The sequence below is a fragment of the Cucurbita pepo genome, chromosome LG16, assembly GCF_002806865.2.
Source record: "Cucurbita pepo subsp. pepo cultivar mu-cu-16 chromosome LG16, ASM280686v2, whole genome shotgun sequence".
NCBI lineage: Eukaryota > Viridiplantae > Streptophyta > Magnoliopsida > Cucurbitales > Cucurbitaceae > Cucurbita > Cucurbita pepo.
The window spans coordinates 964,805-991,265 of NC_036653.1; the positions used below are offsets into that span (position 1 = coordinate 964,805).

Here is a 26,461-nt window from a genome sequence, read left to right on the forward strand (position 1 = left end):
TCACTATAATCAAGTTAGTTAAAGTTATGAGGGTGTGAAATTGCATCTCTAAATTCGAGGAATAGAGTCACTTACTAAATGTTTGCAACAAAGGTCATAGTATACTTCAAATAGAATTTTGTTTGTGCATAAATTTTTCTCATTCTTTTGTTGTTTTGCAAGCATGTTTAATATAAAATAATGGCCGGTTTTACACTTCAAAAGATTTTCGTAATGTGCATGTAAGACCAGTCATAATCTAATCATGTTTTAGAAGCTGGACGTTACAGTTTTAAATTTATTATATGCTATTTTTTCTTTCATAAATTCACTAAACAAACCATCATTAAATAATATATAATATTTGTTGTTAAGATGAATGATTCTATGTAGAATTGATGAATAAAGAAGTGACACGATCTTTGGTCTCTTGATCTTCCACAGTGTGTCCATCTCTATGTTGGTAGACTGTGTGAGAAATTCTAGCGACATTTAAAGCAATTTCAATGAAATCTCTAGAGATGAATGGAGAATAATTCAACATTTGAATTTCATTCAATTTCTTCCACGACTCGATAATCAAATCCTTTATATATCTTCGTGCTTCATGTTCAGAGGCACCTGTGTCATTCATATAACATTGGAGAGAATTAGCAACTTCACCTCTCTCTGCTTCATCCTATGAATCAGAAAATTTTCATTATCAGTGTTATTCGTCCATGTTTGAAAATGAGGAAATTAATTGCATGAAGAATTTTATTTTAAAAGAAATACCGATGATGAAGCTAAGTCATTGGTAAGACGAAAGATCATGGAAGAATGTCGAAGAATATCAGGATAGAGTTCCAAGTATTCTAAATCCTCTTTCATTATTGAGTCTGTAGCAAAGACGTAAGCATGAACGAGAAGAAGAGATCCCGATACTGAAATCCATGCATTATCTAAATACTCTTCGAATGTTGGCTTATAATTGGTGTAGTGCCATCTTGCCTCTATCAAGAACGTTTTGCATAAATCTATCCACTACAACATTTTAAATGTCGAAGGAGTTAGGGTTTCATAAAATTATCTTAGCGAAAAAAAATTTCGATTAGCATAAAATTAAACCGAATGATAAAATATTTACCATTTTTCTTAAATATTGAATGACATTGACCCCATGATTCTTAACAGCATCGAAGGTCATATCGTTGATTGTGTTATGGAGAACAAAAAAACATATCTTCATGTAGTTAGGCAATGAATCAATTGCGACAACATCCCATCTGAAAGTATCAACATATAATCATTTGTTAAATACTACTTTTTTTTATTAATTATGACAACTTTGAACACAAATGGTTTGTCTTTGTAAAACTTTTTTCATGTTTTTTCTTTTTAATTTGGTTCGATTTAATGGGTAGAAGTTACCTCTCGACAGCATCGGTGAAGAGTTCAAGTTCATTCAAAGTTCCATGCACGTCATAAACATCGTCAATTATTGTTACTAATGAAGCAATTTTTGTGGACATTCTTCTAAGATAGCCGAGATGAGGTTTGCATCCCATTCCCACCGACCAAAAGAAATTTGTCATCAATCGATCCCTTGCAAAATCGAGTTTTTGTCCGAGCTCAGTACTCTTCCACCACCTTCATATATACCAAATAAACTAATACACTATATTAGGGTCATTGTTAAAAAAAAATTAGGTGAAATAGTATAAATATAACTTAAAAAGTTCTCTATGGAAAGACTTGGTAGATTATATTTTCTTTTAAAAACAACCCTTTCAAATTGATAATTAAACTTATTACCTAGAGGCATATTTCAGATCATCTTGATGTGTGGATTGGACAATATTGAAGTCTAATGTGGCCAAATCTAACAACACGGGATTTGGTTCGGGTTTTCTTCGATACAAATCAATGAACCATCTAACCTCCAATCTTGGCATTCTCCAATGAAGTGGGAGCTCGAGAGCATGCCTTACCATAGTACAAATTATTTCATCACCACTCGATTTAAGGTATTTTGATAGATGTTGGATGGCAAAATGTCTCGCTTCATCCAAAATGCCTTCACCTTCGATTGCTAAAAATGAAGCTTCGTACAAGGATAATATTCCCTTAGCTTTCTCTTCGGAAATACTATTAGAACTTTCTAACTCATTATTAAACTTCTCGAAGACCTCTACATATAATCAAAGAGAAACATTATTTGAGGGAAATAAAATCAACAAATTGGAATTTGAAAAAGAATTGGGTTACCTTGGGGGATATAATAGCCGTGTTGCCTTAAAATCCTAAAATGAAGAGCCGTGGCATATAAGTTGTTGTTCCACTCTAAATCCTTTCCATTTCGGAACTTTTCATTCATATTCTTTAAGATTTGATTTATTTCTATTTCGAAGTGATATAACAATCCCAACCGTTGTAGTTCGTCCACTAGCTCTAATTGTCTCAAACTATCTCCCTCCAATAATAATTCTTTGTTCAACATTATTTTCACTCTTCTTTTTAGCATATCTCTTCTATTTAAACTTTTCTCTCCCTGAAATTAAATAATGACTTTGTTGTGAGTTTAGGTGAAAAACAATTCGAGAAAACATATTCTTAATATACAAACTAAATTATATCGACACATTACCGTGAATTCACTCGTTAGCGATTCAACAAACTCATGCTTCCAGATAGGAGGTTGGTAATTTGCAGACCGCCGAACAACAGAAGTACTATAAACTTTTGTATCGACAGTCGATCGCTTATTCATTTGAAAAGATCGGTAAAAGTTATGACGAGAAGAAAGATTTCGTGGAGAGGTAAGAGTAGAGACGAAGGACGGAAGAGGAAGATGGAGAAGACCCATTGTCATATTGTGAGCAAACAAATGTCTCTCAATTGCTTTATAACATAAAAGTGAAAGAAGTGTATTGCTATTATCTCTCCCAATTCCTTTTATAAATTAATATTATGATTTTGAAATAAATAGAAGGAGAAAAACGTGTATTGAAATTATCTCCAATCAATGATCCATAAAAGTTTACAACAAAATGAAGTCGTGGCACTAATTCTCCTCCGTACTCTCCACCGCATAAACCTTATCATCAGACAAAGGCCACATGTCATGGTTTTGGAATATTAATTTTTGTGGAACTAGCTTGGAGTTAAAATATTTCATAAACAATACCGTAGACTTAAAATAACGTTGAACTAACTTAAGGCTACTAAAAAGATATGAGTATGAACATTCTAACATTGATTTTATGGCTTCCATCGCGACGCTGTTATTCGTACACGGGTGTGTTACTTTTACTTGAAAAATAAGAGTAGCATGCTTGAGTATGGTAAAAAATACTTAATAAGTAACTCCGGTCGGAAAATGTATACACATGCTATATGGTAGGATATATCATTTTAAAACTTTATGCTATGCCTTAGGCTACTTTCCGTTCAAGGTTGGATGCTTCTCTACACACAATCCACGCATGCACACATGAGCCCACCAGGCAGGCTCACGTATCTCATTAGAACCATTTACCACATGCTCAAAGTCATCTCTCCTCTGTAATATACACTTCTTTGTTATATTTTTTAAAAATAATATTCTGGGTAGAAACAAATAATATTTGCATTATAAACTTATTCGATTGAGTACTTTCATTCTCGAATTAGTCATCACTATTAGTTTGTTGTTCATTTTATTTCTCACTAGCCTCGAGTTGGATTTGTCTTCCATCTAACGCAGTTGAGTGCAGGTCTTTCAAAATTAACCTTATCATAATCTTTATCTCCTTTCTCTTTGCATCGATGTCACCTTCATCCATCGTAATATTGTTGACGGGGCAAACAAAGTCAACTATGACTAGTTCATTATATTAATGGGCGTTACTTTGTCCATTACTGCTTTCTCTTTGTTCTTGTCAGCATTTTAGTCTTGCTCAAAATTTTCATAATCAAAGTGGGTGAAATCAACATGGTCGCTATGGTCTTCAACGGATTGCCGTGGGATTTTCCTCACACTTGTTATTGCTTGTCGTAACAAAACTGATGGCCCTGAGGAACACGAATCTTTTTTTTTTTTTATGGGTCCTACTTTCAAGAGTCAGTTAACACATTTATAATAATTTAAGAATTTTTCATAAATTTTTAGCATCTATCATAGAGAACCACACGTCTTTGAGCATGTATCTATCATAATGACCCACATGATTCTATGGATTCTTCAATACTTTAAAAAATATATTAGATTTTTACCAAAAGGGAAAGAGACTATATTACGAAATTAGGTGAGAATTTCAAGTTAGGCATTAAGAAAAAGAAGTTTATGCTTTTATGGTAGAAGTCAAGTTGTTGATGTTCTTGTTCGAAGAACAGTTTGTTGAAGAGTACAATTTCATGGATTTTGGATTAGATCAAGATACCCATTGCTTGAACTAATGAGTATATAAATAAACATGAACCACACCCTAAAGAAAGTGATCTTGAAAATAAGTTGATTAAGAAAGACTTAAAATAATTGAAAGTTATTATCTATATAAAAAGTTACACTTTTTTTTTTTTTCGGTGTCTTAATCTCAAGAATTTCAAAGTTAAAAATGTTTTGTTTTGAGTCATTTATGTTGGGGGATCTCCGAACTATTTTTCTAGGAAACATGTGAGCAAGAACAAAAAATCCTGAAAGAATTCGTGTTAGATTGTGAGATAGTTTTCATTTTTATATGAGAGGAGTAAGTAACGTGACCATTTCGTAGGAGAATATCGTGACTTTCCTGTGTCGATTTTAGATTTCGAATCATGAATATGAGTAATTACAATAGGTTTGGTTGGAGACCGAAGGTAAGAACAATGCTTTCCATAATGATATTAACTAAAAACATGTCATATATCAATGATTATGTACTCTTTTTTTTAGATTGACACGTTCATTATGAACATAAAAAAAATCGTATTTTGCTTGATTCTGAAATCCTTAAGCAGACCTTTAAGCCATAAACCTCGTTTAATGTCCTTTGAAAGAGCTATGAATTCAGCTTCAATTGTTAATAAAGCTATAAGTTATTGTAGCGTAGCTTCCCAATTCAATATATTCTCTTCACAGTCGTCTTTTTTTAGGAATCACGAACATTCACAATGGTATTATATTGTAAGGGTTCAAGTTCGCCGCTAGTAGATTCTGTCCTCTTTGGACTTTTCCTTTCGAGTTTTCTCTCAAGATTTTTAAAATGGTGTCTATGAATAATGTTTTGTTCTCCTCTCAAACCAACGTGAGATCTCACAATTGATCCCCCTTTTGAGCCTAGCATCCTCATTCCCTCGTCCAATATATGTGGGACCCCCCAATCCACTCCCTTCAGATCTAGCGTCCTTGCTGGCACACTGCCTCGTGTCCACCCTCCTTTAGGGTTCAATCTACTCGTTGGGTGTCAGACTCTGATACCATTTGTAACAACCCAAGCCCACCACTAGAAAATATTTTCCTCGTTGGGCTTTCCCTTCCGAGCTTCCCCTGAGGTTTTTGACATCCTTATAAAGAATGTTTCATTCTCTTCCCCAATCATGTTTCGACATCCTTATAAAAAAATGTTTCATTCTCCTCTCTAACCAATGTGGGGTCTCACAGATATTGTCTACTTTGAGCACAAGCTCTCGTAGTTTTACTTTTGGTTTCCATAAAAGCCCTCGTACAAGTTGAGATGGTGTTCCTTACTTATAAACTCATGATCCTTCTCTTAATTAGCCAATAATGTGGGACCACTCGTCTCAATAATTCTCACACCCTCCCGTCTAAATATCCTACATAATCAGAATCCGCCTAAGCAGATTGAGTTTGTTTGTACATGAGTCTAGCATCCTCAGACGAAGTTACATACATTAGCATCCACTTACTTCCTAGTGCCTTTTTTTTAGGGTTAGTCGTATGTCAACGAACAAAACTAGTAGCATAAGACATATCAAGGAATGTCATAAAGGATTGAGTTCATAAGTCTAAAAGCATTGCTACAGCTCTTACTTAAGAGATTGACACAGATTTTATAATTGGCTTTTAACCACAAAAAGTTTATCTTCATCAATGTTATTTTAAGAGGAAGATTTGGAACAACTTTCGTAAAGGAAAGGAACGTTGAAACCCACTAGAACAAAGATTTTATGATTTGGGACAATTTTTGTGTTGGGATATTCTGATGGTCAAAGCTTTCTATTAAGATTTTGGTCCTTTTATGTAAATCACAAAATTCTTGGTCCACACTTAAAAGTCGTTTGACGCGACTTAATCCTACAACTTCGGGGTAAGGAAAGGAGAAAATTAGATGAAAGAATCGGAAGCTAAAAAACTCTAGATTGTTCTGCTCAAAAGGTTGACTTTTTCTTAAAATTTGAACCCATACCGTAATATCGGATAAATTCTCTCTCGATACTCAATCCCTTAGTTTTAGGAAAAGAAACCTACAACTTTGTATAAAGAATCGAAAGGAGCATAGGTATAGAAGTCTCTAAATCGAGAGGAAGAATAACATAAATTCTTAAAGATGGCAGGTGAGTGAGACCTCTTCCTCGATCATTAACTATTTGTATAATGAACTAAAATTTGTGAAGATTGAACCTAGAGCTTTATGGATGATCGATCTACAAGTTCAAGGAAGCAAACCAACTTGAAATAGTAACTGAAACATGCTGTCGAGTTCTATTTTTAGAGGTAAATGACCAATGTCGCATGTCAACCCCTTGACTAGAGGTTGAAGATGATGATGTGACCGATTTAGTTGAACTGACCACCCTTTAAACTTTTTTCGATCACCTTCTATTTTAACCTTTTAATTGGCTCTTATAAAATTTTCTTTGATTACTTGTTCTGTACATATTGTAGAACCTCACAATTTTTTTTCCTTGAAAAATTTTGAGTTTGGAAAGCTCGAGAACGGAGTCCACTAACATGTTCAAATATGTAGGTTACCATCTTAAACTTTTCTTAAAAACTACTTGTGTGGAACCATCTTGTATGGCTTTGAAACCTTGAATATGATCTTGTATAATATAAATGTTCATGTTTGGGGATTCAGAATAAAAATTTATGAACTCCAATTAATTCATTTTACCCTATATGTCAATATGAACTCGACCTTGACTGGTTAATTTGTTTCGGCTAAGCATGATATGAGATGATTGGATATATTACTCTAACTATAATTAAGGTCTGTATGCTTGTAATGAACCTTCATGTTTGCACGTCTGATTTCTTGCTAGCATGTCTAAACTTGTTGATTCTTGATGCATGAGATTTGTATCACTTATGTTGTTTTAAGCTAGAATAAGATTGTAGGATGCATGCTAGACTCAAGTAGAAGATAATGAATTTGCATGAATCATTAGAAGTCCATAAGCGATCGAGCTAAGTACCACATAGCATAAGAACGCCTTAGACTTTGCTATTCTTAGATTAGTACCAAGATTATAACCAAGGTTGCTCATTGATTCTTTATAAACTAGTCCACATGATGGACAAGAGACCAAATTGGTACTTAGTAGATGGCAGGCATGAGGATCACTCTTGGCATGACATTACGAACCTATTTAGGGTTCACCACCTATACCTTTGTAGACAGAAATCCGATAATGATGCCTCTAAAAGTGTAATGCCCTTTATAGACCATTAGTGTTGGAATTAGAATGGGGACGTACCTCAATAGAAGTGTTCAAAAAATTCGATGACCTAAAATACTCGACTAACTCAACCAAATTTGTATGATTTGGGTTTGGTTGGGTCTAAATAAATCAAAATTTTATGAATTTGGTTGGTTCATGAGTTTTCTTTACACTAGATTGGATGGAACAAAATCAACTCCAATTTTGTTGATTTTAAAATATAAATTCTTGTTTAAGATAAAATTATATATATATATATTTATCTATATTTATTTAATTTTATAATTATTTTTTATTATTTATTCTTCAACAACTCTCGATGGGTACTCACACTCGTAGTGCGACATGTCGTGTACTTGGATTGGTGCTCTCGACCTCTTGATCCTAGGTTCGAATCATTCCTCATTAAGTTTCAAAATTGGAACAAAAACTCATAAACTCATAATTCTTGGTGATCACCGGAACTCTGTCCTCCAATTCCAAGGTACAAAAAATAAGGCATTTAAAATTATAAGTACATACATATATTTACATTATATCAAAATAGAATTTATATACACAAAGTTTAGACACAAAATGAAGAAAAATTGGAAGTTGAGTTGTTGATTTATGCAAAATATGGAAAACATGGAATGAGTACAGAGATTCAGTAGCCTACTTTTAGATACTTAATTGTACAAAGCCTCTCCTTAAGTAACCAGGGACCTAACATGTTACTTGGCTTGGCTCATGGCATATGGTCAACTTGGTAGCTACCCGTAAAGTGTTCTAGATTACTCCCATGAAAGACCGATGTGATCAAATGGTTGGCGCTAATAAGAAATGACAGCAATCTCATCTAGGTGAGAGAAACATGAGGTTTATCATAATATCCTGCTCTTAAGACATTGTGCAAGTCATCCCTCTTAGAAAAAGAATCAGGGTCTAATAATGCTCTGCGTGGCAGGAGGTCATGGTCACTTCGGGTTCAGTGGCATAATACCTAGTGGCATAATGCCTAGCATACTTAAGTTATCGTAAGTTTATGGCATGGGTAAAGGCATGTATGGTCATAGGGTATTGTTCTTAGTGTATAGTTCATTAATAGCCCCCACGTTACTTAAACCTTATAACGTACCTATTTAGGGCACATGTAAAGCCTTAAAAGTAAACTAAGCATTTTTACGGTTATTTTCGTGCCATAAGTACTTGGAGTATCATATAAAGAAGTCTTAAGGATAGCATGACCAAAGTGAGTACTTAGGTTCTTAAAATCCTTAGTCTTAGTTAATAGGGGCAAGATGGTATTTTTCCTCCTAAATCATGGTTCGAGCCTCAATCATGGCCCAATGGTCATGAAAATTTACTACTCTATTAAAACATTGTAATTTAGAGTCATGTATAAAGTTTCATGTCGTTCGGAGGTCATTAAGGTCGTGAACCATAGGTAAATTACCTTAGAGTTATTATGGTCACTTTGTGCTATTACTCAGTTTAGCTACTTCGCCATGTTCAATGACCACTAAATTTCATATAAAACCTTAATATATCATAATATGCTTGAATTAAAATTTTATTAGAAGCAGAGTTTATTTAGTGGGTTATTTTAACGTTATTTGATTTTCGAGCAAAACACTTGCTAAAGGTTCTTAACTTATTTGTCCCATAATCCTTTATTTCTTACTTTACTCGAGGTTTATTTAAAATTCCAAATTATTCCTAGAAATATTTCGTACCAAAAAAAATAGAATTGGCTACTTACCTCTGGATCAATGTTTGGGGCCTTGGTTCTTGAGCTTCTAGCATTCGAATTATTCCAAATTTTCTTTGGCAGGCTCATAAGAATATCTAGTTTCTAAAACTTTTGAAAATTATATGAGAACTGATCTAGGAGGGATTTAATTTGATGAAAAATTAGGGAGGGTCTATTTTAAGCTACCGTAGCTAGTTTTATTGAACCAACCACGTCATGGTCTTCTTCCTCCAACAGGGAAAGAAGATGTCTGGGTCGTTAGTGTCACCATCTAAATATCGTGGTGTACATTTTTTCCTCTTGCCTTCCTCATGAAAGTTAATGGTGGCACATCAAGGAAGAGTTAGAGACAAGTTTCTTACATTGAGGTGACGGTAACATGTTATATAACCTCACAACATTTACGAAAAACATGATTCTTTGTTGGAGTAAACCGAAAACCACTTTCGATTGGTTAGGGCATTTGAGATATTCTTAGGCCACGATTTGTTCACTCTTTATACTTCCCTCAAGTTCAGGAATTCAAGAAATAGTTTTAGATGAATGAACTTACGTGATCGTGGCTAATTTTGGGGTCAAAGTCTTGGCCTGCAAGTCGACCAAAGCGCAGCACATCGATCCTTTTGGGTAGTTCAACCTATACCTTATTAGGCTTCGTGTCCTTCATGAAAAATGATTGTTTCATTCCGTTAAAGCTTAAGTAATGCTCAAATTTTAACAAGAATGACCAAAAGTAAGAATTTAAAATTTTACCCTAAAAACTTACTCGAATACGTTTTTCTTCAATTCAGTATTCCTTAGCTCAACTCCCTTCACCGTTTTTTGCAAAAATGATTCTTTTATGGTGCAAAAACCACATTGGATAGGCCTTATTTGACAAATTTACGTGTAGCCTCCGATTAAAATTTTCAAGTTTTCTTCAAGCTTTATCAATAGCGGTCGTATTGAGCATTTGGGTTAGAGGTACTTTGGATGCTTGCCTTCAACAAAGTTGTGGGCAATCCTGCGTGGAAGGTGGAGAAATAAGTTCGAAGAGAATTGGTGAATCACATGACTCCTAAATTTAAAAGAAATTCAAGAAAAGAAAAACGAAAATGCTAAACCTCTTAATTGAGGACTTGGTGTCGCTTGATTCGTGTTCCAAATGGTTGCCCACACTTCATAGTTCATAGAGGGAGTCTCCATCGACCTTAAAGCCTCAAGAACTACCATGAATTTGAAATCAAATTTTCTAGATATTTCACTGAAAAAAATATTCTCCGACTAGAGGCTTAGAGACATCGATTTGAATTACAGTTGTTGGATTCAATGAGTTGTGTGTCTTCTAGAGGCTGTCCAATTTTGAAAAAGATCCAACGGTCGATTTTGAGATTTCATGGATTTTGTTCAGACAATCATCGTAGTGAATGTGATTTTTTTTAAGCAGTGGCATAATAGTAAATATTTCAAACTCTAGGGACATTTTTGTAATTTTCCATTTTTAAAATTTATTATTATAATTTATTAATATTATTTTTCTAAAAAGTCCAAAACTTTTCTATAATATATATATTTGTCATTTTTCCAAAACTCATGAATGTAAAGGAAAATCGAGATCAAAAGTTCGAAATTCTTACCTCTTATTCCATTAAAATTTTGCCTCAAAGACTTCAATTTTCTTCTAAGTCAAAGCTTTAAAAAAAAACATTGGGTAATTAATTTTTGTTGGGGCTCGGGTGTTACTAATGAAAGGAATGAAATGAGCTAGCGAGATGGTAAGAAATGAAATGAGCTCAAAGAGGAGTTAGATTATTAGAAATAAGTAAGCTATGAATTGAGCTAACTATGAGAAATAATAAACTCTTACGAGCTCGATTCAAGAATCGATGTGCTCCAATGAACTAGATTGACCCATAATTTCAATTTTTTGAGAAATCTATGACTTATCCACGTGGCTTTAGATATGAAATAAGATTTATGAATAATATAAGCTAAATGATGGACAATTAAGAGCCTACAAATAGGTTATTTATTGAGTATTTTTATATTCACACATATTACTTTACCTTTTTTTTTTTTTATGGAACTCGAGCTGTGTGGTCGAGACGAGTGTGCACAAGTTGTAAAGATGTGGTCTAAGGGTTTGCATATCCAAAGCGTTTATGAAGGTTGATGAATAAAGATAATACATTCCATAATAAAATTATTTGTTGTCTATGACTCTAAGCAGGCTTGATGAATAAAGATAATACACGATCCTTGGTCTCATGGTCTTCAACGGTGTGCCCATCTCCATGTTGGTAGACTGTTTGAGATATTCTAGCGAGATTTAAAGCAATTTCAATGAAATCTTTAGAGATGAATGGTGAAGAATTCAAAGTTTGAATTTCATTCATTTTCTTCCATGACCCAATAATCAGCTCCTTTATATATCTCCGCGCTTCATGTTCGGAGGCACCTGTGTCATTCATGTAACATTGGATGGATGTAATGACTCCACTTCTTTCTGCTTCATCCTATGGTTTAAAAAACTTCATTGTTAATATTATTCGTTCGCATGTTTGAAAATTAAGGAACTAATAGCATACAAGAATACTTAAAGAAATACCGTTGAGGAAGTTAAGTCATTGGTAAGGCGAAAGATCATGGATGAATGTCGAAGTATATCAGGATAGTCTACCAAGCATTCCAAAGTCTCTTTCATTATTGAGTTTGTGGCAAAGATGTAAGCATGAACGAGAATAAGAGATCCCGAGACTGAGATCCATGCATTGTCTAAATACTCTTGGAATGTTGGTTTATAATTGGTGTAGTACCAGTTTGCCTCTATCAAGAAAGCTTTGCATAAATCTATCCACTATAAGATTTTAAATGTAAAAAAGAGTTAAAGATTTAATAAGAATATATTTGTCCAAAGGAAAAAAAAAAATTGGATTAACATTAAATTAAATCGAGTAGAAAATATTTACCATTTTTCTTAAATATTGAATGACATTTATTCCATGATTCTTAACTGCATCGAACGTCATATCGTTGATTGTATTGTGAAGAGCAATAAAACATATTTTCATGTAGTTAGGCAATGAATCGATCGCACCAATATCCCATCTGAAAGTATCAAATGCAAGATTAATTGCGTAGAAAAAATGAAACTTGGAACTCATATGGTTTGCCTTTATAAAATTACCTCTCGACAGCATTGGTAAAGAGTTTGAGTTCGTCCAAAGTTCCATGCACATCATAAATATCGTCAATTATTGTTATAAATGAACCAATTTTTGTACACATTCTTCTAAGATATCCAAGATCGGGTTCGCATCCCATTCCCACGGACCAAAAGAAATTTGCCATCAATCTATCCCTTGCAAAGTCAAGTTTTTGTCCGAGCTCAGTGCTCTTCCACCACCTTCATACATACCAAAATAACCATTACAATATATTAGATTCAACTTTAAGAAGACACAACAATAATATATATATATATATCAAATATACCTAGAGGCATATTTCAGGTCATCTTGATGTGTGGATTGGACAATATTGAAGTCTAACGTGGCCAAGTCCAACAACACGAGGTTTGTTTCGGGTTTTCTTTGATACACATCAATGAACCATCTAGCCTCCAATCTTGGCATTCTCCAATGAAGTGGGAGCTCTAGAGCATGCCTTATCATTGTACAAATTATTTCATTACCACTTGATTTAAGGTAGTTTGATAGATGCTCGATGGCAAAACGTCTCACATCATCCAAAAAGCTTTCACCTTCCATTGCTAAGAAGGAAGCTTCGTATAAGGATAACATTCTCTTAGCTTTCTCTTCACAAATACTGTTAAAACTTTCAAACTCATCCTTAAACTTCTTGAAGACCTCTGCGTTTAATCGATAAAAAAAAAATTATTATCCGACAAAAACCAGATATAAAAAAGGAAAAAAAAAACAACAAAATTGAGTTTTAAAATGAAACGGGTTACCTTGAGGGATGTAATAGCCATGTTGCCTTAAAATCCTAAAATGAAGAGACGTGGCATATAAGTCGTTGTTCCATTCTAAATCCTTTCGGTTCTGGAACTTTTCATTCATATTCTCTAATATTTGATTTATTTCTGTTTGAAAGTGATATGACAATCCCAACCTTTGTAGTTGGTCGACTAGCTCCAATTGTCTTAAACTATCTCCATCCAATAATAATTCTCTATTGAGCATCATTTTCACGGTTCTTTTCAGAATATCTCTTCTATTTAAACTCTTCTCTTCCTGAAATTAAATAAGGAATTTATTGTGGATAAATAAGTGAAAAATAGTTTGAGAAAAGATACCGATAAAATAAAAAATAAATTAGCTCAACACATTACCCTGAATTCACTCGTTAACGAGTCAACAAACTCATGCTTCCAAATAGGAGGTCTGTAATTTGCCGATCTCCGATCAACAAAATTTTCGTAAGCTTTTCTATCCAACGTCGATACCCTAAGCATTTAGAAAAAAAAAAGCATAAAAGTTAGAATGAGAAGAAGTTTGTTGGTGTGCAAAGTGAAAGAAGTGTATTCCTTTTATACATTAAATTTCTCATTTTTAAATATGAGATCTTCCAAATAAATAAATAAATATTCGGTAATCCAATCTATACATTTTGAGTTAAACTCTGAATTGATTCATTAGTCGGCTTAAAATTAGATTAGATTGAGCTGAATCAACCCTAGTTTATTATTAATTTTTAAAAATATGTTTTCTTAGATATAATTATTTATGCATATATTTATTATTTATTTTTTTAATTTCATAATTTTTTTTATTATTTATTTGACTCTTAAAAAAGGAAAAAAAAACGTGTCAGTTTAAAGTTATTAGAATCACATTCATGTTTTTGGCATCACCCAACGAATGGCCATAAAAAATTTTCGAAAAATATATATTTTTTTTAAAAAAAGTTATAATAAAATGGCAACTAAAACATTAAATTTATTTCAATGTAATAAAATAATAAGCATTTAAATTTATTTGAGACGTACAAAATATTTATTTATTAATTTAAGTATATATTATGATTTTTTTTTTTTGTATATATATATAATTATTCTATAAATATTTCATATTTGAGATTTCGTAAATGAATGACTAAGATTTTTGCAGAGCGAGTCGTTCCAATTGGGAATAAGAGTATGCCAATTTTGTACGTCAAATAAATTGATACTCACAAATTATCACACGTTTATCTGCCACATTGGGATTAACAAAATGAAATGTTAGAATTGTTAGAATGAATTGATTAGTGGAGGAGACACTAAATATAACGATTCTAGATTTCTAATTACCTAAAGTCGTTACTGTTATCATAGCGTAATCATTTATATGCGAAAATAAGCGTTTAGACTTTATCATAAAACATAAATTTCATCTTAAAACACTGTCACATCATGTAATAGCCCACAAAATAAAAATAAATAAACAAATAAAGATAATTATAAAAATAATATACGTGAAAATAATAATAATAATAATAATCAATAAATAAATAACTAAAAATGATTACTTAAAAAAATAAATAAATAAAACTTACCCACGTCACTTCACTAACCTCTCTGTCCCCAAAAACATATAAGAAACGAGAATAAACAATATATCTAAAACTAGAAAACAAAACATTGCCCTAATCTAACCTACGGCTATAAAATAAGATAAATGCAACTACCCTAACACCCGTTCCATGGTTTTAGTAGCACATGACTTGAGTATTTTAAGCCAAAAAGACTATCGTTTTTCCAATTTCTAAAGAAATTTCTCGATTTTTGATTCCTTGTCTAGAGGGAATTTCAAGATTAAAAAAAAAAAAAAAGAAAAAAAAAAGAAAAAAAAGAAAAATATGGATCTTAAAAAAATAATAATAATAAAATTTTTGATTCATTGAGCCAATGTCCTTTTTTTTTTGTGGTCCAAGTCAATGTCCTTTTTATGCCGTCCACCTTGTTTGACAAGAGAACCACACATGTATTTATTGTTCTCTATCATACAGTTGTACACGATTTCTCTTCTTCGTTATTTGCATAGTATTGTGTTTTAATTAAACGTTTTATTTTTTACCTTGTGAGTAAAGAAGCTCGACTTGTTTAAAACGAAATATTAAACACGATATTGGAACCATAGAATGTGGTAGTCATGCATTGAAAAATTTGTTAAGAATCACGAACCTCTGCAATGGTATGATATTATCCACTTTGAGCACAAGCTCTCAAGATTTTACTTTTAGTTTCTCCAAAAGGTCTCATACAATTGGACGTTGTTCCTTACTTATATACTCATGATCTTTCTCTTAGCCAATGTAGGACTACTTTCTTCAATAATTCGCAACAATCCTATCCTAGAACAAAAAACCACCATAGAGTTTCCCCTAACCTCCCCTTAATCGAGACTCAACTCCTTTTCTGGAACCCTCGAACAAAGTATACCATTTGTTTGATACTAAAATTGCCATAGAAAATAAACAAAGAAAGAAAATGAAGTGCATATACTNCTCGGGTATTTTGGTAATTTAGTTTTTTATATTTATGCAACAAGATTAGGAATATGAGGATGTCGAAATCTAATATATTTTGTTCTACTATGAAATGTTGGGTTTTTTGTCATCGAGATAGTTGCTTTGTTACCACAAAATATCTCTATTGCTTTTTTTATTTTTTGCTTTTGTTGTAGATCAACTAGCACTCTTTTTAACCAAATGGCTTGACACACTCTTGGATCTGTTGCAATATATTTTGCATATGAAGTTGACAACGCCACTGTTGCTTACTTTTTTGATCTCCAAGTGATAACTCCTGATCTTAGAGTGAAAAAATTAGTAAGGCCCATTTTGCTTCTCCACAACGAACTTTTGAGGCAGTTATCTAAGTTTGGAAATAACACCAATAGGAAATGCAACATCCTATTGTGCATTAAGTAAATCAATCCGCCAACCAAGCTTCTAAACCATCTACTATCCGTCATTTGTACTCCATCTTCATGTTGTAATTTTCTCATTAATATTCATGGGTGTGGTGGTAGGATTACAACTAAGCATACTAAATTTACTCATAATATCTTTGACAACTTTCTTTTGGGAAATAAAAATTTCATCTTGAACTTGATATACTTCAATACCAAGAAAATAACGGATTAAACCCATATTTGACATCTCAAATTTACTCACCATTTGAGACGTAATTTTTCTAAAAGAGAGTTACAAGAGCTAGAATAAATGATATCGTCAACAAAGAGGCAAATAATGATGAAATCACTTTTGCCTTTCCTCTTCACATGCAAACTAGACTCATTCTCACTTTACTTGTAACATTTTTCTTCAAAATATCCATCGATCTTGCTACACCAAGCTCGAGGAGCTAGCCTTAATCCATATAATGTCTTTCTCAACTGGTATATTTTTGTTTATTTGTCTTTCTTTATGAATCCTCTGTTTGTGCTACATAGATCTCTTCTTGTAAATCTCCATTAAGAAATGCAGACTTGACATCAAACAGATAAAGAGGTCACCGCAATTCTGCCGCTAATACTCAAATAGTTCTTACAATTTCTAAGTGAGCTACTAAGATACACCTTGTTGTTACATATACCCTCTACCCACAAGATAAGCCTTATGCTTTTTTATACTTTCATTTGGTTCAAATGTGTTTGCAATTTTTTTTGATTTGGTAAATCAATCCTCTCTCATGTTTCATCTTTTTCAATGGTCTACATCTCTTTTATCATGGTTTTCTACCACTCTTGTTTTTTAGTTGCTTCTTTATAATTTATAGTGTTTGAAACATTAATAGCAAATTTACAAGATGCATATATGTCAGTTAAAGATTTATACGTCCTTAGCCGTGTCTTGTTTGAAAATTTTTTAAGAGAAAAGTTTTTTTGCGATAATGAAAGTTGATAAATTTATAAAATTTTGTGTTGTATTAGAGGTACTAGAAGATGCATAGGGGTTTGACTATTGTATCTTGGTGCTCTGGTTCTTTACTCCAATTGCAAGTTACATTTTCATCCAATATTACACAGTTTAAAGTCTTTTCATTAGGAGGGTAATACAATTTGTATGCTTTTGATTACCAAAGAAAATGCATTTTTCAGATTTTTCATCAAACTTTTGATGAACTTGAGGATTTATCAAAGCATAAACTACACAATCAAAGACTTGTAAATGACTTATAGATGATTTCTTTCGTGCTTTATAAGGAGTTCAATTTAATAGATAGATACATATCGCTAAAGCTTCTACCCGAAATTGGTTTGTAAGTCCCCCTGCTTGTAAGATATTTCTTGCCATCTCCACAACAGTTCCATTTCATTCAGCGATTCACCATTTTGTTATGGAGTGTAAGGAGATGTTGACTCCCTTTGGTTGTCTTTTCCTGCACAAAACAAATCGAATTCTTTAGACATGAACTCCACACATCTATTTGTGCGAAGAACTTTAATGTGGAAGCCATTTTGATCCTCCATCATAGCTTTAAAATTTTAGAATTTCTCCCAGGTTTCTGACCTATGTCGTAGAAAGTAAACTCAACTCATGCAACTATAGTCATCAATAAATAGTAAAAAAATAAATATTTCTACGTAAAGATTTTGTTTGAATTGGCAACATAAATCAACATGAATGAGTTCTAGACAATTTGAAGCTTGTTTAGACTTTCTAGTTTGCTTGCCTAGAGTGCATTATACATGCTTCTAGGGTTTTGTGTACATGCTCATAGAGTCACTTACTAGATGTTTGCTACAAACATCATAGGATATTTCAAATAGAATTTTGTTTGGACATAAAATTTTCTCATTCTTTTGTTGTTTTGCAAGCATGTTTTATATAAAATAATGGCGGGTTTTCCACTTCAAAAGATTTTCGTAATATGCATGTAAGAATAGTCATAATCTAATCATATTTTAGAAGCCGACGTTACACTTTTAAATTTATTTTATGCTATTTTTTCTCTCAAAATTTCTCTAAATAAACCATCATTAAACAATATATAATATTTGTTGTCAATATGTATGATTCTATGTAGAATTGATGAATAAAGATGAGACACGATCTTTGGTTTCTTGATCTTCCACAGTGTGTCCATCTCTATGTTGGTAGACTATGTGAGAAATTCATTCAATTTCTTCCACGACTCGATAATCAAATCCTTTATATATGTTCATGCTTCATGTTCAGAGGCACCTGTGTCATTCATGTAACATTGGAGAGACTTAGCAACTTCACCTCTCTCTGCTTCATCATGTGAATTAGAAAATTTTCAATATTAGTGTTATTCGTCCACATGTTCGAAAATTAGGAAATTAATTGCATGAAGAATTTTATTTTAAAAGAAATACCAATGATGAAGCTAAGTCATTGGTAAGACGAAAGATCATGGAAGAATGTCGAAGAATATCAGGATAGAGTTCCAAGTATTCCAAATCCACTTTCATTATTGAGTCTGTAGCAAAGACGTAAGCATGAACGAGAAGAAGAGATCCCGATACTGAAATCCATACATTGTCTAAATACTATTGAATTGTTGGCTTATAATTGGTGTAGTGTCATCTTGCCTCTATCAAGAACCTTTTGCATAAATCTATCCACTACAACATTTTAAATGTTGAAGGAGTTAGGGTTTCATAAAATTATCTTAGCCAAAAAAAAAAAAATTGATTAGCATAAAATTAAATCGAATGAAAAAATATTTACCATTTTTCTTAAATACTGAATGACTTTGACTCCATGATTCTTAACAGCATCGAAGGTCATATCGTTGATGGTGTTATGGAGAGCAAAAAAACATATCTTCATGTAGTTAGGCAATGAATCAATTGCGACAACATCCCATCTAAAAGTATCAACATATAATCATTTGTTGAAGAATACCTTCTTTTATTAACTATGACAACTTTGAACACAAATAGTTTGTCTTTGTAAAACTTTTTTCATGTTTTTTTTATTAAATTTGGTTCGATTTAATGGGTAGAAGTTACCTCTCGAGAGCACCAGTGAAGAGTTCACGTTCATTCAAAGTTCCATGTACGTCATAAACATCATCAATTATTGTTACTAATGAAGTAATTTTTGTGGACATTCTTTTAAGACATCGGAGCTGAGGTTTGCATCCCATTCCCACTTACCAAAAGAAATTTGTCATCCATCTATCCCTCGGAAAATGAAGTTTTTGTCTAAGCTATGTACTCTTCCACCACCTTCATATATACCAAATAAACTAATACACTATATTAGGTTCATTGTTTAAAAAAGAATATGGTGAAAAATAGTATAAATATAACTTAAAAGTTGGATCGGGAAAGACTTAGTAGATTATATTTTCTTTTTAAAAATAACCCTTTCAAATTGATAATTAAACTTATTATCGGGAGGCATATTTCAGATCATCTTGATGTGTGGATTAGACAATATTGAAATCTAACGTGGCCAAATCTAACAACACGGAATTTGGTTTGAATTTTCTTCGATACAAATCGATGAACCATCTAACCCCCAATTTTGACATTCTCCAATAAAATGGGAGTTCGAGAGCATGCCTTATCATAGTACAAATTATTTCATCACCACTCGATTTAAGGTATTTTGATAGATGTTGGATGACAAAATGTCTAAAAATGAAGCTTCGTAGGATAATATTCCCTTACCTTTCTCTTAAGAAATACTCTTAGAACTTTCTAACTCATCATTAAACTTCTGGAAGACCTCTACATATAGAAACATTATTCGAGAGAACGGGATTTAAAAAAATTAAAAAAAAATCAACAAAATGGAATTTGAAAAAGAATTGGGTTACCTTGGGGGATATAATACCCATGTTGCCTTAAAATCCTAAAATGAAGAGCGGTGGCATATAAGTTGTTGTTCCACTCTAAATCCTTTCCATTTCGGAACTTTTCATTCATATTCTCTAATATTTGATTTATTTCTATTTGGAAGTGATATGACAATCCAATCGTTGTAGTTCATTCATCCACTAGCTCCAATTGTCTCAAACTATCTCCCTCCAATAATAATTCTTTGTTCAACATCATTTTCGCTCTTCTTTTTAGTATATCTCTTTTATTTAAACTTTTCTCTCCTTGAAATTAAATAATGACTTTGTTGTGAGTTTAGGTGAAAAACAATTCGAGAAAACATATTCTTAATATACAAACTAAATTATATCGACACATTACCGTGAATTCACTCGTTAGCGATTCAACAAACTCATGCTTCCAGATAGGAGGTTGGTAATTTGCAGACCGCCGAACAACAGAAGTACTATAAACTTTTGTATCGACAGTCGATCGCTTATTCATTTGGAAAGATCGGTAAAAGTTATGACGAGAAGAAAGATTTCGTGGAGCTTAAGGCTACTAAAAAATATGAGTATGAATATTCTAACATTGGTTCTATGGCTCCATCACGATACCATCATTCGTACACGAGTGTCTTACTTTTACTTGAAAAATAAGAGTAGCATGTTTGAGTACGATAAGAAATACTTAGTAAGTAACTTCATTATTGGGGTCGGAAAATATAAACACATGCTATATGGTAGCACATCATTTTAAAACATCATGGCATGCCTTACGCTCCTTTCCAGTTCAAGGAAGGTTGGATGTGTAGTACTTCTCTACACACAACCTACGCACGCACTCATGAGCCCACCAGGCAGGCTCTCATACCCTTAGGCCTAACTCGTCGGGCTAGCACTTGCTAACTGGTTGCTGGATACAATAGAGGGAAAGGGTCTACATAAGATCATAGTGAACATAAATGTTCTGGTTTTTCATCTATGTTATTTTGTTATTAAATTTCAAATGAATTTATGAATATTCAAGTCTAGGTTTAAAGAAAATTAAATATTTTTCCACCTACAAAAGTCATGGCAGGTATATAGTAGCGGTTTTATTTTAAAAGGAAAAGGAGAGACATTTGTTCTCAAGACTAGTAATAATGTTTGTATCCTTCCTCTTTGGCATCGGTGCATCTTCATCCTTCATGAGATCGTTAACAAGACCAAGAAACTCGGCTACTACTAGTTATATGTTTTTATGAGCCGTGATTAAATTTTTATTTCAATTTTCATTAGAACTATTTACGACACGATCAAAGCCATCTGCAGCTCTATGATATACATTTCTTTGTTATATTTAAAAATAATAATATTCTAAATAGAAACCAATATTATTTGCATTATAATTTTCTTCAATAGTGTACTTTCATTCTTGAATTAGTTATCAATATTGATTTGTTGTTTTTTTTTATTTTTCATTAGTCTCAAGATATGTGCTTGCATGCCTTTCAAAATTAATCTTATCATAATCTTTTACTTTTTGACATCGATGTCAACTTCATCCACGGTAATTTGCTGATCCTGCAAGAACCGCTACCTTGAGATGCCAAAAAAGTCCCATGCCTTTCCGGATTGTTGATAGGTCAAACAAAGTCAACTACATCAAATTCACTGTATTAATGAGTTACTCTGTCCATTACTGCTTTCTTTTGTTCTTGTCCGTGTCCGCATCTTAGTCTTGCTCAAAATTCTCATAAGGGTGAAATCAACATGGCCGCTATGGTCTTCAACGAATTTCCACTGGATCTTCCTCACACACTTGTTATATTGCTTGTTGTAACAAAACTAAAGGCCATGAGGAACACAAGAATGTTTTTTTTTTTTTTTTAATGGAGTTTTTGGGATGGTTGTCACCATATCAATAATATTTTAATAGCTTTTTTTTTATAAATTTTTGGTATCTATCAGAGTGAACCACACGGCTTTAAGCATGTATCTATCGTAGTGACCCACGGGGCTTTGAGAATGTGTGAGAAACCTTTTTAATGGTGTATTTAATAAACAAATGCGTTAGGAAAGTTTAGGACTGTTTATTATAATCTATACCTTAAAATTATAGAATAGGCTATACTATGATATGACACATTATTAATCAAGTTCCAATTAGAAGATAATGAAAGAGAGTATGTTACGAAATTAGGTGAGAATTTGAATTTGGGCACTAAGAAAAAGAAAGTGTATGCAAAGTCGAGTGAAGAAGTACCTAAAACCACACCCTAACGAAAGCAATCTTGAAGATAGATTGGTTAAAAAACACTTAAAAGAATGGAAAGTTATTATCTATACAAATAAGGTATACAAATTTTTTTTTTTTTTTTTTTCTTGGCTTTGTTTTGAGTCAGGTATATCTAGTGATCTTTGGGCTATTTTCCTAGGAAATATGTAGGTAAGAATAAAACATCCTGAAACAACTCGTGTTAAATTGTGGGAATAGTTTTCACTTTTGTATGCGAAGAGTAAGTCACGTGACCATATCGTAAGATACTTTTATTTGTAATTGGGGAGACCGCAGGTAAGAACGATGTTTTCTATAACGATATTAACTAAAAGTATGTCACATGTCAATGATTATGTACTCTTTTTTTAGATTGGTACTTGACCATCAGGTTTGATTTAGACGTTCAGTGTGAACACCAAAAAAGCTGGGAGACAAAAGTGAGGTCCGTGTTGTTGGACAAGAGAACCACACATGTATTTATTGTTTTCGATCATACCATAGTTGTACACGATTTCTCTTTTTTTGTTGTTTGCACGTTTTATTTTTAAGACTTCAATTTCACCTTGTGAGTCAATAAGCTCGATGGTTCAAAACTGAACATTAAGCATCAAGTTGAAATCTCGAATGTGATAGTCATCCATTGAAAAAATAGTAATTGTGGAGTATTTTAAGAGAAGTTATTAACCATAGAGCATCTCTAGGAGAAGAATTGTTCAGTTATTCGTTTTAGTGTGCTTGGATCGAACGTCATTATATTGCTTGATTCTCTGTTTATCACAATAGATTATATTTTGCTAGGTTCTCTTCCCTTTTGGGCTTTCTCTCAAGGTTTTTAAAATGCGTCTGTTAAGGAGAGATTTCGACATTCTTATGAGCTCAAATCAATGTGGGATCTCACAATCCATCCCCCTTCTGAGCCTAGCGCCCTTGTTGGCACACTCCCTCGTATCCACTCTCCTTTAGGGTTCAACCTACTTGCTGGCACATCGCCCGGGGTCAGGCTCTGATACCATGTGTAACAGCCCAAGCCCACCGCTAGCAGATATTGTGCTCTTTAGGCTTTCTCTTTCGGGCTTCTCCTCGAGGTTTTTAAAACACGTCTTCTAGGGAGAGGTTTTGACATCCTTCTCAAGAATGTTTCATTTTCTTCCCCAATCGGTTTCTTATAAACTCTTGATCTTTCTCTTAGTTAGCCAATAATGTGGGACTACTCCTCTCAATAATTCTGAGCAGCCTCCTATCTCAATAATTATTTATTTCTTCAACAACTCGTGAGGGGTACTCACACTCGCAATGCGACATGTCATGCACTCGGATGGATGCCCTCGACCCCCTTGACCCTAGGTTTGAACCATGCCTTAGTAAGGTTTTCTTTTTATTTTCTAGTCGTGTAGCAACACGTGGCCTACCTACGCATGCCTTAGTAAGGTTTTTTTGTGATTCAACTTGATTTCTTCACCAGAATTATAGAGTTTTAATCTAGTTTTTCAAAAAAATAAGCCTCATGCAATTTTTGTTAACTAGGGAAGGAATTAAGCAATTCAAAGTTGAACAAAAACTCATTAACTCATGGACCTCTGTCCTCCAATCCCAAGGTACAAATCATGACTTTAAAATAAAGTAAAATTTTTTGCAAAATAAAAATAAGGCATTTAAAATTATAAGTACATACATATATTTACACAAAAACATTTTAAAACAAAATAAATTTGGAAGTTGAGTCGTTGATCTATGGATCTTTCTCTAACGTCTGCTCCCATCCCGAACCAGCTCCTAGTTATCGGAGAAATATGGAAAACATGGAGTGAGTAAAAAGACTCTGTAAGTAGCTTATTTTTAGCCGGTATAAAGCCTCTTATTAAGTAACCAGGGACCTAAGACTCTAAGGACATTTTGTCGTTTTCGTGCAAGGGGCACTCGATTTGATCGAAAAACTCTAATTTTCAAGCTCTAAAATCTAACATTTATCTAGAAAGTTCAAAAACTAAATTTGTGGGACTATGTTTGAACCAAATTGTTGAGTTTTGTGAATAACTATGGGCATCCTACACACACTTGGATTAGGTTGGGTTGAAAAAATCTTTTGGACAAATCTAAAATTTTTAGATTAGTCGGGTTGGTGACTTGAGCATCGTGATCAGAGTTCACAACTCAATTCAGCCCTCTTATTTCAAATTGGGTTGGGTTCATTGGTTGGATACATTTTATTATTATTTATTTAAAAAATCATATTTATCTACATTCTCACGTTAATAACTAAATTCTCGTAAAATTTTAATATCAAACATATGTAGGTCTAAACGCATCACAAACATCGATTAAAAATCTTAAATATTCTTAATCTTTTTTAAAATAAGGTAAAGTTGGGTTGGATTGCAATTGTGTTCTTAGGTTGGTTCAGTCAAACTCGTCCAAGAAATGTCAACTCACATTTCAAACTCAATTTTTTTTTTAGAATATATATATATATAATTTAACCTAATTTTTATGATTTGAGTTGGATTATCCAGATTACTTTAATTATCGAGTCATATGAACGACTCTAACCAGTGGTGATAGTTCGTGTGAACACAAAAGGTGATATCGAGCTAGTTGTCTAACGAAGAAGAGAAAGGAAACGACCCTCTTAGTTACCCAAAGATGATGCATATCCACTTAATCTTTATGATATAATTTATGTTAACAGTAACAAGTTAAAAAAATTGGTATTGTTGTAACAATTTGAACCTATCCAATAAAAATGATTGAATTTGTTCTTGAACCAGTAAACATGCAACATAGTGATTAAATTCTAATTCGTGAAAAAAATTTGGAAGGTTTTATTCAGTTGAACCAAATTTAAATAAAATTACGGTAACACTTTCTCTAACTCTTTCGTATTTGTTTGTCTCATTCCAACCATTCGTATCACACCAAAGTTGATAATATAATGTATTGCTTATTGAAATAAATGTTTGATAGATCAAAGTAATTGTTTGAAAAAAAGAGGTTCTAATGATGTTTTGAATGTTGATAAATCTTTGGGTTTATGGGAATTATGCCTTGATTGAAAGGATTCAATTTCTTGAAATTGAGAATGATGGATTTGAATCCTTATCATATGACTGAAAATTAAAGTGCAAATCAAAATTCTTCAATTTCTTCTCATTCTAAGAGTATTTTTGTTGAAGCTGCCTCTTGTCATATCCGCTTTGATCTGTTACAGGTTGCCGTCAGTCTCACAATTTTAAAACACGTTTGATAAGGAGAGGTTTCAATACCCTTCTAAGAAATGTTTCTTTCCCCTCTTAAATGGATATGGGATTTCACGATTCACTCTCCTTGGGGGGCCAGCGACCTCGCTGGCACACTGCCGATGTTTGGCTCTGATACTCAAGCCCACTGCTAGTAGATACTATCCGCTTTGATCCATTTTGTATTGTGAGATCCCACATGGTTGATGATTTACAAGGGTGTGGAAACCTCTCCCTAACCGGTGTGTTTTAAAAATTTTGAGGGAAAACCCGAAGAGAACAATATCGGCCAGCGATGGACTTAAACTGTTACAAATGGTATTAGAACTAGTCGTCAAGCAATGTGCCAGTGAGAAGACCGAGCCCTGAAGGGGGTGGACACGAGGCGGTGTGCCATCAAGGATGCTAGGCCCCGAAATGGGTGGATTATGAGGTCCCACATTGATTGGATAAGGGAACGAGTGCCAGCGAGGACTCTCGATCCCGAAGGGGGGTAGATTGTGAGATTCCATATCGGTTGGGGAGAAGAACGAAATATTCTTTATAAGGGTAAGGAAACCTCTCTATGGCAGACGCATTTTAAAAATCTTGAAAGAATGCCTGAAAGAGAGAGATTTCTACGAAGGACAATATCTGCTAACGGTGGACTTGAGTAGTTACATGTATTGTCGTCAGCCTCCCAATTTTAGAACACGTCTGGTAGGAAGAGATTTTTACACTCTTATAAAGAATGTTCCAACCGATCCGACCATTTGGAGACGTTTTTCGGTAAATGTTTCTTCACAAAAGATACTCATTACCTTGAGGATATTCTGATGGTGTTAATGTAACACATGCGGAAGCAATTTGGA

At 33.2% G+C, this 26,461-nt stretch overlaps 2 protein-coding genes and 1 pseudogene across 2 annotated transcripts; all 3 read right to left on the minus strand.

Annotated features, from left to right (window-relative positions):
• Positions 1–364: 364 nt before the first annotated feature.
• On the minus strand, positions 365–2,830 carry LOC111777716 (terpene synthase 10-like). The gene is made up of 7 exons (XM_023657436.1): positions 2,606–2,830; positions 2,227–2,509; positions 1,774–2,149; positions 1,390–1,608; positions 1,106–1,244; positions 754–1,002; positions 365–658 (listed from the first exon to the last, which is right to left on the minus strand). The coding sequence occupies exons 1-7, from the start codon at positions 2,828–2,830 to the stop codon at positions 365–367; spliced, it is 1,785 nt and encodes a 594-aa protein (XP_023513204.1).
• Positions 2,831–11,532: 8,702 nt separating this feature from the next.
• Positions 11,533–13,787, minus strand: LOC111777718 (terpene synthase 10-like). The gene is made up of 7 exons (XM_023657437.1): positions 13,665–13,787; positions 13,284–13,566; positions 12,806–13,181; positions 12,498–12,716; positions 12,280–12,418; positions 11,919–12,167; positions 11,533–11,826 (listed from the first exon to the last, which is right to left on the minus strand). Exons 1-7 carry the CDS (start codon positions 13,785–13,787, stop codon positions 11,533–11,535), a joined length of 1,683 nt encoding a protein of 560 aa, XP_023513205.1.
• A 4,552-nt stretch (positions 13,788–18,339) lies between these two features.
• LOC111777719 lies at positions 18,340–20,223 on the minus strand (annotated as a pseudogene).
• Between the last annotated feature and the right edge of the window lie 6,238 nt (positions 20,224–26,461).

What these genes read in the sequence shown, in the direction of transcription:
- LOC111777716 (XM_023657436.1), bottom strand. Translation starts at nt 2,830, where the DNA reads ATGACAATGGGTCTTCTCCATCTTCCTCTTCCGTCCTTCGTCTCTACT. An exon ending in CGGCTATTATATCCCCCAAG is followed by an intron (nt 2,150 to 2,226) that starts GTAACCCAATTC and finishes GATTATATGTAG; the next exon opens with AGGTCTTCGAGAAGTTTAAT. An exon ending in TTCAATATTTAAGAAAAATG is followed by an intron (nt 1,003 to 1,105) that starts GTAAATATTTTA and finishes AAAATGTTGTAG; the next exon opens with TGGATAGATTTATGCAAAAC.
- LOC111777718 (XM_023657437.1), bottom strand. Translation starts at nt 13,787, where the DNA reads ATGCTTAGGGTATCGACGTTGGATAGAAAAGCTTACGAAAATTTTGTT. An exon ending in TGGCTATTACATCCCTCAAG is followed by an intron (nt 13,182 to 13,283) that starts GTAACCCGTTTC and finishes GATTAAACGCAG; the next exon opens with AGGTCTTCAAGAAGTTTAAG. An exon ending in ATGACTTAACTTCCTCAACG is followed by an intron (nt 11,827 to 11,918) that starts GTATTTCTTTAA and finishes TTTAAACCATAG; the next exon opens with GATGAAGCAGAAAGAAGTGG.